This window comes from Pongo abelii, chromosome 11 (genome assembly GCF_028885655.2).
Source record: "Pongo abelii isolate AG06213 chromosome 11, NHGRI_mPonAbe1-v2.0_pri, whole genome shotgun sequence".
NCBI classification, from domain to species: domain Eukaryota; kingdom Metazoa; phylum Chordata; class Mammalia; order Primates; family Hominidae; genus Pongo; species Pongo abelii.
In genome coordinates, this window is record NC_071996.2 from 17289675 (window position 1) to 17302228 (window position 12554).

A 12554-nucleotide genomic window follows, 5' to 3' on the forward strand; every position below is an offset into this window, starting at 1 on the left:
CTTCGAGTTGTGGTGGAAAAGGGAAAGCTTGCCCTCAAACAAGGATGTGGCAAAGGACATCCAAAGGGCCAGCAAAGGAAGGCATACCCTCAAGGTCTGAGCAAGGGTCCCCATGTCCCTTGACCATGGGGCGGTTGAGACCACAAAACCCAAGACTAAGAAACTTGGGCTAGACTCCAACAAGCCAAGACTTTCTTTGTGAAGCTAACATTACGACACCTCTGTTTATTCTAAGACTACAGGACCAACAGACAAGGGGACATACGGTTCAGCTCCAGGTTGGGAACATGCAACTAGTCACAGACACACAGGCTGAAGACCGGTCTCCGGGTGCATACAATGTCAGTGTTGAAATCACACAGTCTGACTTTGAATGTAGGTTTGTCACCCATAGTTTACACTTAGACAAGTACCTAACCTCACTGAATCTCAATTTCTTCAACTGGAAATAATACCACTTACCTCTCATACAGCTGTTGTGAGAATTAAGAATATATACATAAAATCTATTTAACAGGAACACAAACAATTCATAAACAATAGTTTTTATAAACCATCTCAGGTATGCCATCAATTCTCACTGGTAGACTCGACTTTAGCTAAATTTCTGAAAGTAACCCTCATAGATAAACTCAAGTCCCTGAACAATCAATGGTATGTGATACAGCTCAGTTTTGACTAGAACCATAAATGACATGGTAGTCACTTTTCCCTTAACTTCACTCTTTCTAGTATAGCAGAATATTCTGCTTGCTCTTTTTTTAATAAATAAGACTGGTTCTTCCCACTTTAAAACACAGTATGAGGCTGGGCGCGGTGGCTCACGCCTGTAATCCCAGCACTTTGCCTGTAATCCCAGCACTTTGGGAGGCCGAGGCGGGCAGATCACCTGAGGTCAGGAGTTCGAGACCAGGCTCAACATGGAGAAACTCCGTCTCTACTAAAAATACAAAATTAGCTGGGTGTGGTGGCGTGTGCCTGTAATCCCAGCTACTCGGGAGGCTGAGGCAGGAGAATTACTTGAACCTGGGAGGCGGAGGTTGCAGTGAGCCAAGATCGCGCCCGGGCAACAAGAGCGAAACTCCATCTCAAAAAAAAAATAAATAAATAAATAAAAATAAAACACAGTATGAATCCCACCTGGAGTGACAGCCTCAGAGATAAGCAGAGCGTATGAAAGATAGGTTTGCAAAGATAAGCCTAGGAAAGTGGATCTCAATCCCATAGAAAAAGAACTGAGTCTCTTCTCTAGGCCTTTTGGAGACACAAAAGTTTTGGTTTTAGATGAACTCATTACCTCAGATCAATTCTTCTGCCACATAACTACAAAGACTCCAATATTTGAGAATCTGAGTCACGGCTCAATCCCCAGATAAGACAGGCAGAGAGACCAGCACCTCTGTTCCAGTATTTCAGCTGGGCTCAGTTAGATCCAGGCAGTCCCAGATCCATCATTAATAATAAAGCACACAGCTGGGCACGGTGGCTCATGCTTGTAATCTCAACACTGTGGGAGCCGAGGTGGGCAGATCACCTGAGGTCGGGAGTTTGAGACCAGCCTGGCCAACATGCAGAAACCCCTTCTCTACTAAAAATACAAAATTAGCAGGGCATGGTGGCATGTGCCTGTGATCCCAGCTACTTGGGAAGCTGAGGCAGGAGAATCACTTGAACCCGGGAAGCGGAGACTGCGGTGAGCCGAGATCGCGCCATTGCACTCCACAACAAGAGTGAAACTCCGTCTCAAAAAAATAAATAAATAAAATAAAATAAATAAAAATTAAAAAAAAAAAGCACACTAGTGAGGAGAGTGAAAGCAGCAGGGACTGCCATTGTTTCCTGGTTCCTGTCAACTCAGCAACCAGGGAGGAGCTCCGTGGTGTGCAAGACAGTTCACAGAGATCTAGGAATGTCCAAGGGGAAACTCAAGGCCACAAGCACTCATAAAACTTTGTTATTTGCTTTTAAACATGATCAACTTTAAGCAAACAGAAATAGAGATTGCCCTTCGGCAATGCCGATCGCAGGCCGCACATCCTGTACTCACTCTGTCGCAGCAACCAGCCACTCTTCACAAACGCCATCTCTTCACCTACAGAACAAAAACAGGCAGGTTCAAAATCATACCCAGAAAGAGAATGGCCTGTCCGGCCCGAGTCTCTATCCTTATCCCCTTCAGCATCAGCTGAGGAAGGGCCCAAGGCCATTTTAGCTCAGTGAATCTCTGGCATTTAACAAATACCTCCTCAGTGGGGTTCATGTGCCCCGCACTCTGTACCCCCTTCCCTTCCTCCGACGCTCGCCTTCAGCCTCACCACCCCCCAGCCCACCTGACTGAGTCTACCACCACTCAACAAACATAAAGCAGCCCCAGGGACACAGGATTTAGCTCTGTCAAGGACATGGGGGATTCTCGTGGCCTGCTGGAGCCCTGAGGTGCCTACATTTGGCGTTCCCAGTGGGGTCCACATGGCCCAGGCAGGGGTGCTGCACTGGTGTCAGCAGTGAGTGACATGGAGTGGCCAGGTCAGGGCAAAAAAAAAAAGTCATCAAGAAAAAGGTTCATAAAGTCAACTCCAGAAAAATTTTAATCTTCTGTATGGAAAAAAAGTTAAATGAGACTTTAAAAGTGATAAATTAGAAGAAACAGTCACGGCTGGGCACGGTGGCTCAGGCCGAGGAGGGTGGATCACCTGAGGTCAGGAATTCGAGACCAGCCTGGCCAACATGGTGAAACCTCATCTCTACTAAAAATACAAAAATTGGCCGGGCGCAACAGCTCTTGCCTGTAATCCCAGCACTTTGGGAGGCCGAGGCGGGCGGATCAGGAGGTCAGGAGTTTGAGACCAGCCTGACCAACATGGTGAAACCCCGTCTCTACTAAAAATACAAAAATTAGCCGGGTGTGGTGGTGCATGCCTGTAATCCCAACTACTCAGGAGGCTGAGGTAGGAGAATCGCTTGAACCCAGGAGGCGGAGGATGCGGTGAGCGGAGATTGCACCACTGCACTCCAGCCTGGGCGACAGAGTGAGACACTCCGTCTCAAAAAAAAAAAAAAAAGGAGAAGAAATATTCACAACCATATGGCAGCAAGGAGCTTATTTCCTTCACTTACAAAGTTCACACATATCATACAGAAAAGGCAATAATTTAGCAGTTCACAGAAAAAAGAACACACAGGACCAACAAACTCGTAAAAAGACACTGAATTTCCCACTCAATTCAACAGATACAATTCCAACTGTACAGTTAACTACTGTGTACCTATCAGGTGGGCACAAATGAAAACCTCCAAGACGCCCGGCAAGGAGAAAGCACAATGGCAGAAAGAAAACTGCTGCAACCTTTCCAAAGGAAAATTTGACAAAATCTATCGAAACTTTAATAGTTCATATACCTTGCCCCAGCAATCTCACCATGACGAGGAATTTGCCTCACTGAGATATGTGCAGAGGTTCACCAACACAGATATATAAACACTCGCTGCAACATCACATATACTGCAGAAGCATGCCAACATGCCCCACGACGGAGGACTGCTGAGTGGGTACCTCCACACAGGACAGATCACCAGGCAGGCAAGGCGGAGCAGCATGTGCTGCAGGCTGCCTCCTGGGAGGAATCCTAAAACCTGTGAAAGATGTGTCTCTGGAAACAAAATGAGGTGATTCTGTGTGTGTCACAGAACAAAGAGGGTGACTGGTCCCATTACCCCTTCCTGTACTGTTTGGAATAGTTAACAATTTGCATGCTTTTTTTTTTTTTTTGAGATGGATTCTTGCTGCGATGCCCAGGCTGGAGTGCAGTGGCGCGATCTCAGCTCACTGCAACCTCCGCCCTCCAGGTTCAAACAATTTTCCTGTCTCAGCCTCCCCGAGTAGCTGGGACTACAGGAGCATGCCACCACGCCTGACTGATTTTTGTATTTTTAGCAAAGACGGGGTTTCATCATATTGGTCAGGCTGGTCTCGAACTCCTGACCTCAGGTGATCCACCTGCCTCGGCCTCCCAAGTGCTGGGATTACAGGCATGAGCCACCGCACCCAGCCCATTTTATTTTTTGAAATCAATAGTTATTATCTGGAAGCTGAGACTATGGGCCACTTTTGTTTTCTGCATTAGCTTTTTTTCTTTTTTTTTTTTGAGACGGAGTCTTGCTCTGTTGCCCAGGCTGGAGTGCAGTGGCGCCATCTCGGCTCACTGCAAGCTCTGCCTCCTGGGTTCAAGCCATTCTCCTCCCTCAGCCTCCCCAGTAGCTGGGACTACAGGTGCCCGCCACCACGCCCGGCTAATTTTTTCTTGTATTTTCAGTAGAGATGGAGTTTCACCGTGTTAGCCAGGATGGTCTCAATCTCCTCACCTCGTGATCTGCCCACCTCGGTCTCCCAAAGTGCTGGGATTACAGGCATGAGCCACCGTGCCTAGCCCTGCTTTAGCTTTTTTAGGTATTTCTTTAAGGCACTAACGTTTGTAAGGTTAGCAAAAGCCCAAATGGGCACCTCAGAAGAACAAATGAGTCTCTAACGTAGCTCCTTCCCCATATCTAAGCATGGCTGACTTCTCATCTTTCTCCAAACCTTTAAAAAGAGTGCCACAAGCCTCAGTCACCCCATACTCCAGCATCTCCACAATCATGCACACTGAAGCTTCTTGCTCTCTTTGCAGTTTTTTTCAATTCATGCTATCTGTCCTTACCAAGAAAGGAAATATTTTTCATTTTTTCCCCAATCTTTCTCTACCACATTTAGGTTCTCAAACATACAATCCCCAGCAAACAAAAGCCAGTCTCCCTGTCTCTCAGATGATGTGAACAGGGAAGCACACTGCTGCTCACTGTGCTGGCAGCCACCTTCTGACCATGAGGAACCAGCTGGGGGCAGCTGACCCAGAGACAGCAGAGCTCACACTGCTGAGCCACTGACTTCACCGACCCCAAAACCCACCCTTACCCAAGACTTTCTACTAAGCAGAATGATGAGTTTATCACTTAAGATGGTTGAATTTGGTTTCCTACAACTTACAGCCTAAAATATCCTAAAAACATTTTACTTCCAAAAGGATTTGAGGCAGAGAACTACCAGCATCATATTTTCATTAAACAAATATTCTTAGAGCACCTAACTTGTGTCCAGCCTTGTCCTAGACACTAAGGATACAGCAGTGACCAAGCCAAAATGCTACTCTCATGTAGCTTAGTACAGCAGAAGAAACAGGTGAAACAAAAAGGAAGGAACGTTGTAGACAGCATCGCATCTGTGCAGTGGGGTTACTAACCCAGAACACAAAAAAATGAGAGGGCAAAGCACGTACGCATTCACGTCAAATCCTAGATATTTATATTCATACTACAGCTTCCTGCATCCATAATGTGAATTCCCAGTATATTTCATACAAAAAAAATAAATGAAAACAAGCTAAAAATTACTAGAAAAGGTACTGAGAACTCCCTAGTCACAACAAATACAAAACCTGACTGAAACACAGCCATACGACTTCGCTGGTGGTTACGGGACACAGTGAATATCAAAATGTGGAGTAACAGAAAGGAGTCTCCTGAACTTCTGTGGTCAATTTCTTTACATTTCTAATGGGTTTTTTTGTTTGTTTCTTTGTGCCGTTGCCCAGGCTGGAGTGCAATTATCTCGGCTTGCTGCAGCCTCCACCTCCCAGGTTCAAGCAATTCTCCTGCCTCAGCCTCCCAAGTAGCTAGAATTACGGCCGTGTGCCATCACACCCAGCTAATTTTTGTATTTTAAGTAGAGACAGGATTTCGCCACGTTGGCCAGGCAATCCACCTGCCTCAGCTTCTCAAAGTGCTGGGATTACAGGTGTGAGCCACCATGCCCAGCCTTCTAATGGTTCTTGATATTAATTTGGCTATATTTGCTATCTTTTTTTTTTTTTTTGGACAGAGTTTAGCTGTCACTCAGGCTGGAGTGCAATAGCACCATCTAGGCTCACTGAAACCTCCACCTCCGAGGTTCAAGCAATTCTCATGCCTCAGCCTCCCAAGTAGCTGTGATTACAGGTGTCACCACACCCAGCTAATTTTTATATTTTTAGTGGAGACAGGCTTTCACCATGTTGGCCAGGATGGTCTCGAACTCCTGACCTCAAGTGATCTGCCTGCTCTGGCATCCCGAAGTGCTGGGATTACAGGTATGAGCCACTGTGCCTGGCCGATAAAGAGTTAAAAGAGACTTTTAGGTAAAACCTTAAGGATCCAGAGATTTCCTGGTATCTTGTAGTATTATGTACTAATTGTGTGGGTCAACATCTGATTTGCCAGATGCTATGGTTTGGATCTGTGTCTCCACCCAAAATCTCATGTTGAATTGTAATCCCCAGTGTTGGCAGAGGGGCCTGGTGGGAGGTGACTGGATCATGGTGGCAGCTATCCCTGTTGCTGGTCTTGTGATAGAGTTCTCAGGAGATCTACTTGTTTATAAGTGTGTTCACTCTCTCCTACTGCCACATGAAGACATGCCTGCTTCCCTTCGCCTTCTGCCATGATTGTAAGTTTTCTGAGGCTTCCACAGCCATGCCTCCTGTACAGTCTGCAGAACTCTGAGTCGACTAAACCTCTTTTCTTCATAAATTACCCAGTGTCAGGTAGTTCTTTAAAGGAGGGTGAGAACAGACTAATACAACGAATGTTGTGCCTATGTTTTCTTTGGTGTTTCCTTGACGTTAGCCTGGGTTTCTCTTACTTTTCAGGCAGTTGAGTCTCAAGGGATGGCAACAAGGAGAAACTGAACAGCAGACTTGGGAATCAATTTGGGCCACTTGAGTAAGATTCAAAAAGAAAAAAGAAATGGAAATGTCTACATCTAGAGGACATCATAAACATATCTTTCATGTGCCTATATAAAATAAAACTATTAGAGAAAAGGAAAATCAGATTATGAGACAGAAAAGAACTTAAACTGGAATTAGCAACAGAAACTCTTGACTTTTTAAAAGAGTAATTCCTCTGCTGACTCAAGTAGCTTCTTATCTCATGTCATCCTGTCGATCTCTCCACATTCTGTGGAACAATCTCACGTACCTCCCAGAGCAGATTTTTATCTCTAACACTAGTCTTCTCTAAAACGAGCCAGTACTCTTTATAATGAGCTAGTTACAGTTTAGGAGCAGGATATCTTATTATCAAAAAGCAAAGATGCTTTCAAGAGTGCCTTCAGAAAGCATCAAGAAGCCACTCAGCTGAAGAAAGAGCATCTAATGGCTAAATTGTGACACAAGTATAAAATTCAAAGTAAAAATTACAGTCCATTACAACCAACTAAGGCTGAAAGGTACCCTGGGTATAAGATGATTAAAATGAGATATATTACAGTAGAATGTGTTAAAGAAAAGACATACCTTCTGGTCGGGCACAGTAGCTCACGCCTGTAATCCCAGCACTTTGGGAGGCTGAGGCAGGTGGATCACGAAGTCAAGAGATAGAGACCATCCTGGCCAATATGGTGAAACCCCGTCTCTACTAAAAATATTAAAAATTAGCTGGGTGTGGTGGCGCATGCCTGTAGTCCCAGCTACTCGGGAGGCTGAGGCAGGAGAATCACTTGATCCCGGGAGCGGAGACTGCAGTGAGTCAAGACCATGCCACTGCACTCTAGCCTGGCAAAAGAGCAAGACTCCATCTCAAAAAAAAAAAAAAAAAAGGACATACTTTCTGATAATGATTTGGCTGTATTCCCACCCAAATCCCACCCTGAATTGTAATAATCCTCACATGTCAACAGTGAGGCCAGCTGGAGATAACTGAATCATGGGGGCAGTTTCCCCCATACTGTTCTCATGGTAGTGAATAAGTCTCACGAGATCTGATAGTTTTATAATGGGAGTTCCCCGCACAAGTTCTCTTGCCTGCCACCATGTAAGACATGACTTTGTTCCTCATTTGCCTTCCACCATGATTGTGAGAACTCCCCAGTCATGTGGAACTGTGAGTCAACTAAACCTCCTTCCTTTATAAATCACCCAGTCTTGGGTATATCTTTATTAGCAGCGTGAGAACAGAGTAATACAGTAAACTGGTACCAGTACAGTGGAATGCCACTGTAAAGATAACTGAAAATGTGGAAGCAACTTTGGAACTGGGTAAAAGGCAGAGGTTGGAACAGTTTGGAGGGCTCAGAAGAAGACAGGAAGATGTGGGAAAGTCTGGAACTTCCTAGAGTCTTGTTGAGTGGCTTTGACCAAAATGCTGATAGTGATATGGACAATAAGGTCCAGGCTGCAGTGGTCTCAGATGGAGATGAGGAACTAGTTGGGAACTGGAGTAAAGGTCACTATTGCTATGTAAAGAGACTGGTGGTATTTTGTTCCTGTCCTAGAGATCTGTGGAAGTTTGAACTTGAGAGAAATGATTTAGGGTATCTAGCAAAAGAAATTTCTAAGCAGCAAAGCCTTCAAGAAGAAGCAGGGCATAAAAGTTTGGAAAATTTGCCGACTGATGATGCAACAGAAAAGAAAAACCCATTTTCTGGGAAGAAACTCAAGCCTGCTGCAGAAATTTGCCTAAGTAACAAGAAGCCCAATGTTAATCACCAAGACAATGGGCAAAATGTCTCCAGGGCAGGGCTGGGCCATGGCTCACGCCTGTAATCCCAGCACTTTTGGAGGCTGAGGCAGGCAGATCAAGAGGTCAGGAGATGGAGACCATCCTGGCTAACACAGTGAAACCCCATCTCTACTAAAAATACAAAAAATTAGCCGGGCGTGGTGGCGGGTTCCTGTAGTCCCAGCTACATGGGAGGCTGAGGCAGGAGAATGGCGTGAACCCAGGAGGCAGAGCTTGCAGTGAGCTGAGATTGCACCACTGCACTCCAGCCTGGGTGACAGAGCGAGACTCTGCCTCAGGAAAAAAAAATACAAAAAATACAAAAAATTAGCCGGGCATGGTGGCGGGCACCTGTAGTCCCAGCTACTCGGGAGGCTGAGGCAGGAGAATGGCATGAACCTGGGAGGCGGAGCTTGCAGTGAGCCAAGATTGCGCCACTGCACTCCAGCCTGGGGGACAGAGCGAGACTCCATCTCAAAAAAAAAAAAAGAAAAAAAAAAATCTCCAGGGCATGTCAGAAACCTTTGCAGTAGCCACTCCCATCACAGGTCGGGAGGACTAAAAGGAAAAAATGGTTTTGCAGTTCGGGCCCAGGGCCCCCCTGCTGTGTGCAGCCTAGGGACTTGGTGCCCTGTGTCCCAGCTACTACTGCAGGGGCTAAAAAGGGCCAAGGTACAGCTCAGGCTGTGGTTTCAGAGTGTGCAAGCCCCAAGCCTTGGCAGCTTTCTTGTGGTACTGATCCTGCAGGTGCACAGAAGTCAAGAATCGAGGTTCGGAAACCTCCATCTAGATTTCAGAGGATGTATGGAAACGCCTGGAGGTCCAGGCAGAAGTTTGCTGCAGGGGTGGAGACCTCACAGAGAACCTCTACTAGGGCAGTACGGAAGGGAAATATGGGGTTGGAGCCCCCACACAGAATCCCCACTGGGGCACTATCTACTGGAGCTGTGAGAAGAGGGCCAATGTCCTCCAGATCCCAGAATGGTACATCCACCAACTTGCACTCTGCACCTGGAAAGCTGCAGACACTCAATGCCAGCTGGTGAAAGCTGCCAAAAGGGGGGCTGTACCCTGCAAAGCTACATGTACAGAGCTGCCCAAGGCCATGAGAGCCCACCACTTACATCAGCATGACCTGGATGTGAGACATGGAGTCAAAGGAGATCATTTTGGAGCTTTTAAGATTTGACTGCCCTGGCCAGACTCAGTGGCTCACGCCTGTAATCCCAGCACTTTGGGAGGCCGAGGCAGGCGGATTGCCTCAGGTCAGGAGTTCGAGACCAGCCTGACTGACATGGTGAAACCTCGTCTCTATTAAAAATACAAAAATTAGCTGGGCATGGTGGCAGGCACCTGTAATCCCAGCTACTCAGGAGGCTGAGGCAGGAGAATCCCTTGAACCTGGGAGGTGGAGGTTGCAGTGAGCCAAGACCAGGCCATTGCACTCTAACCTGGGCAACAAGAGTGAAACTGTCTCCAAAAAAAAAAAAAAAAAAAAAGATTTGACTGCCCAAATGGATTTTGGACTTGCATGGGGCCTGCAGTCCCTTCATTTTGGCCAATTTCTCCCATTTGGAACAGGTGTATTTACCCAATGGCTGTACCCCCACAGGATCTAGGAAGCAACTAACTTGCTTTTGATTTTATAGGCTCATAGGCAGAAGAGACCTGCTTTATCTCAGACGAGACTTTGGACTGTGGACTTTTTTTTTTTTTTTGAGACGGAGTCTCGCTCTGTCACCCAGGCTGGAGTGCAGTGGTGCCATCTCAGCTCATTACAAGCTCCGCCTCCCGGGTTCATGCCATTCTCCTGCCTCAGCCTCCTGAGTAGCGCCCGGCCTGGACTGTGTACTTCGGAGTTAATGCTAAATGAGTTAAGACTTTGGGGGACTGTTGGGAGTCATGATTGGTTTTGAAATGTGAGGACGTGAGATTTGGCAGGGACTGGGCGGAATGATATGGTCTGGCTGTGTCCCTATCCAAATCTCACCTGGAATTGCAATAATCCCCATGTGTCAAGGGTAGGGCCAAGGGACGATTATTGAATCTTGGGGGCAGTTTCCCCCATACTGTTCTCATGGTGGTGAGTAAGTCTCACAAGATCACATGGTTTAATACATGGGAGTTCCCTTGCACGAGCTCTCTTGCCTGCTGCCATGTAAGACATAACTTTGCTCATCATTTGTCTTCTGCCACGATTGTGAGGCCTCCCCAGCCATGTGGAACTGTGAGTCAATTAAACCTCTTTCCTTTACAAATTACCCAGTCTCAGTATGTCTTCATTAGCAGCTTAAGAGCAGACTAATACACCTTCCAATATGAATTCAATTTCACACAATTGAGGACAGGGGGGTTGATTAAAAGAAAAAAAAAGGTTGAAACACTTGAAACACTTTGATAATTGTGTAATAGCCTCTCATTGGATAATGCAAAGGGTTACTATGTTAATAGTAGGGGTCATTTGTTGCATTTACTATCTAAATATTGGGATTTCCCTTTTAAGACAAAAAGACTAGACTTCTGAATTGAGAGCTCATGTCTACTGAAACCTGGATAGCAAGGGAGACTACTGAAACCTGGATAGCAGGGGAGACTGCAGGAGCAGGCTTTGAGCCAGCCTAAACTCAAGCTCCTGGAGAGAAATGGCCCTGGGGAAACCAACCATGGATTCGCACAGTAAGGAATACACTCGTTTCAGGAATACACCGGTTTTAGTGACTTATACAGCTGGGCAAGCACTTACACACCAATCTCCAGAAGTCAGAAGAAAATAAGGGGATATATAATAAAAGTTCTATGACACTGGGCGCCTCCTAAGGTACCTGTGGTACCTTCACCTGGATCAGACAGTATCATCAGCTGCAAGACATCTAGGGGGACTGAGGTTGGGGCATTTTGTCACCTGGCAGAGACAGCAAGGTGGCAGCTACTGAAGGCAGGCGAATACGCTCTTTATCTCCATTAAAGAGAGGTGTATCCTTTGTCTGCATCAACTGGCCTCTCCTGTCAGTCACCAAGCTGGTACCACCACCACCACAACAGGGAACATTACTTGCCTCATCAGTTTCCACCACTGGCAGCAACCCACCCTTGCCTCTGGCACCCAGTCCAAAAGCAGCGGTCACACTCACCTGTTCCCTAAATGACCCATCTCCCCTGTACTGGACTGCAGCTAACCCTTTCTATCTACACTGTGTCCCCTGCCAGGCTCTTCCACTGTATCCTGAACTCTGATCACAAAGCAGAGTGGTGGACACTGTCACTCAACCAACATGCCTTTAGCCTCCCAGAAACTTACACAGCACTACTGCACAGGCATCCCTCCCTTCCACCTCCCCATCAGCCTAGACCAATTCCTGGCTCTGATCTGGTTGGCCTGCCCTGCCTGGAGGTTACCTAGGACCCAAGGCTCAAAGGGAAAAACAAAAAAGGCAGACTTTAAACACCCATCTTTCCATTCTTCTCTCTCTCCTTATGTATTTCTACAGAATTAATATTTCTTGTCACTAAACACTACAATTCACAGGGAGTTATTTTAAAAGAGAGAAGACACAAGAGTGACACTGAAACATGGATCCAAGAGAAAAGAAACACCAAGCTGGGCGGTGGCTCACGCCTGTAATCCCAGCACTTTGGGAGGCTGAGGTGGGCGGATCACCCCAGGTCAGGAGTTCAAGACCAGCCTGGCCAATGTGGTGAAAACCTGTCTCTACTAAAAATACAAAAATTAGCTGGGTGTTGTGGCGGGTGCCTGTAATCCCAGCTACTCGGGAGGCTGAGGCAGGAGAATCGCTTGAAACCACGAGGAGGAGGTTGCAGTGAGCCAAGTTCGCACCACTTCACTCCAGCTTGGGTGAAAGAGCAAAACTCCATCTCAAAAAAAAAAAAAAAGAAACATCAGTACTGTGAAGCTCGACATGCTGGTGATTGCTCTATTTCCAATGTTAATGACGAATTATAAGAAGCACAGATGGGCCGGGCGC

The 12554-nt window shown here is 46.5% G+C and overlaps 1 protein-coding gene across 13 annotated transcripts in view; it reads right to left on the bottom strand.

Moving 5' to 3' along the window:
- The window catches only part of PLEKHB2 (pleckstrin homology domain containing B2), a 57334-nt gene that overhangs the window by 27453 nt on the left and 17327 nt on the right, over positions 1-12554 (bottom strand). For 10 of the 13 annotated variants that reach the window (XM_009237594.4, XM_054548707.2, XM_054548706.2 and 7 more), the window contains 1 exon segment: positions 2048-2092. In XM_009237594.4, the coding sequence (XP_009235869.1) occupies positions 2048-2084 (37 nt within the window). In that variant the 5' untranslated portion in view covers positions 2085-2092. 13 annotated transcript variants of the gene reach the window in all.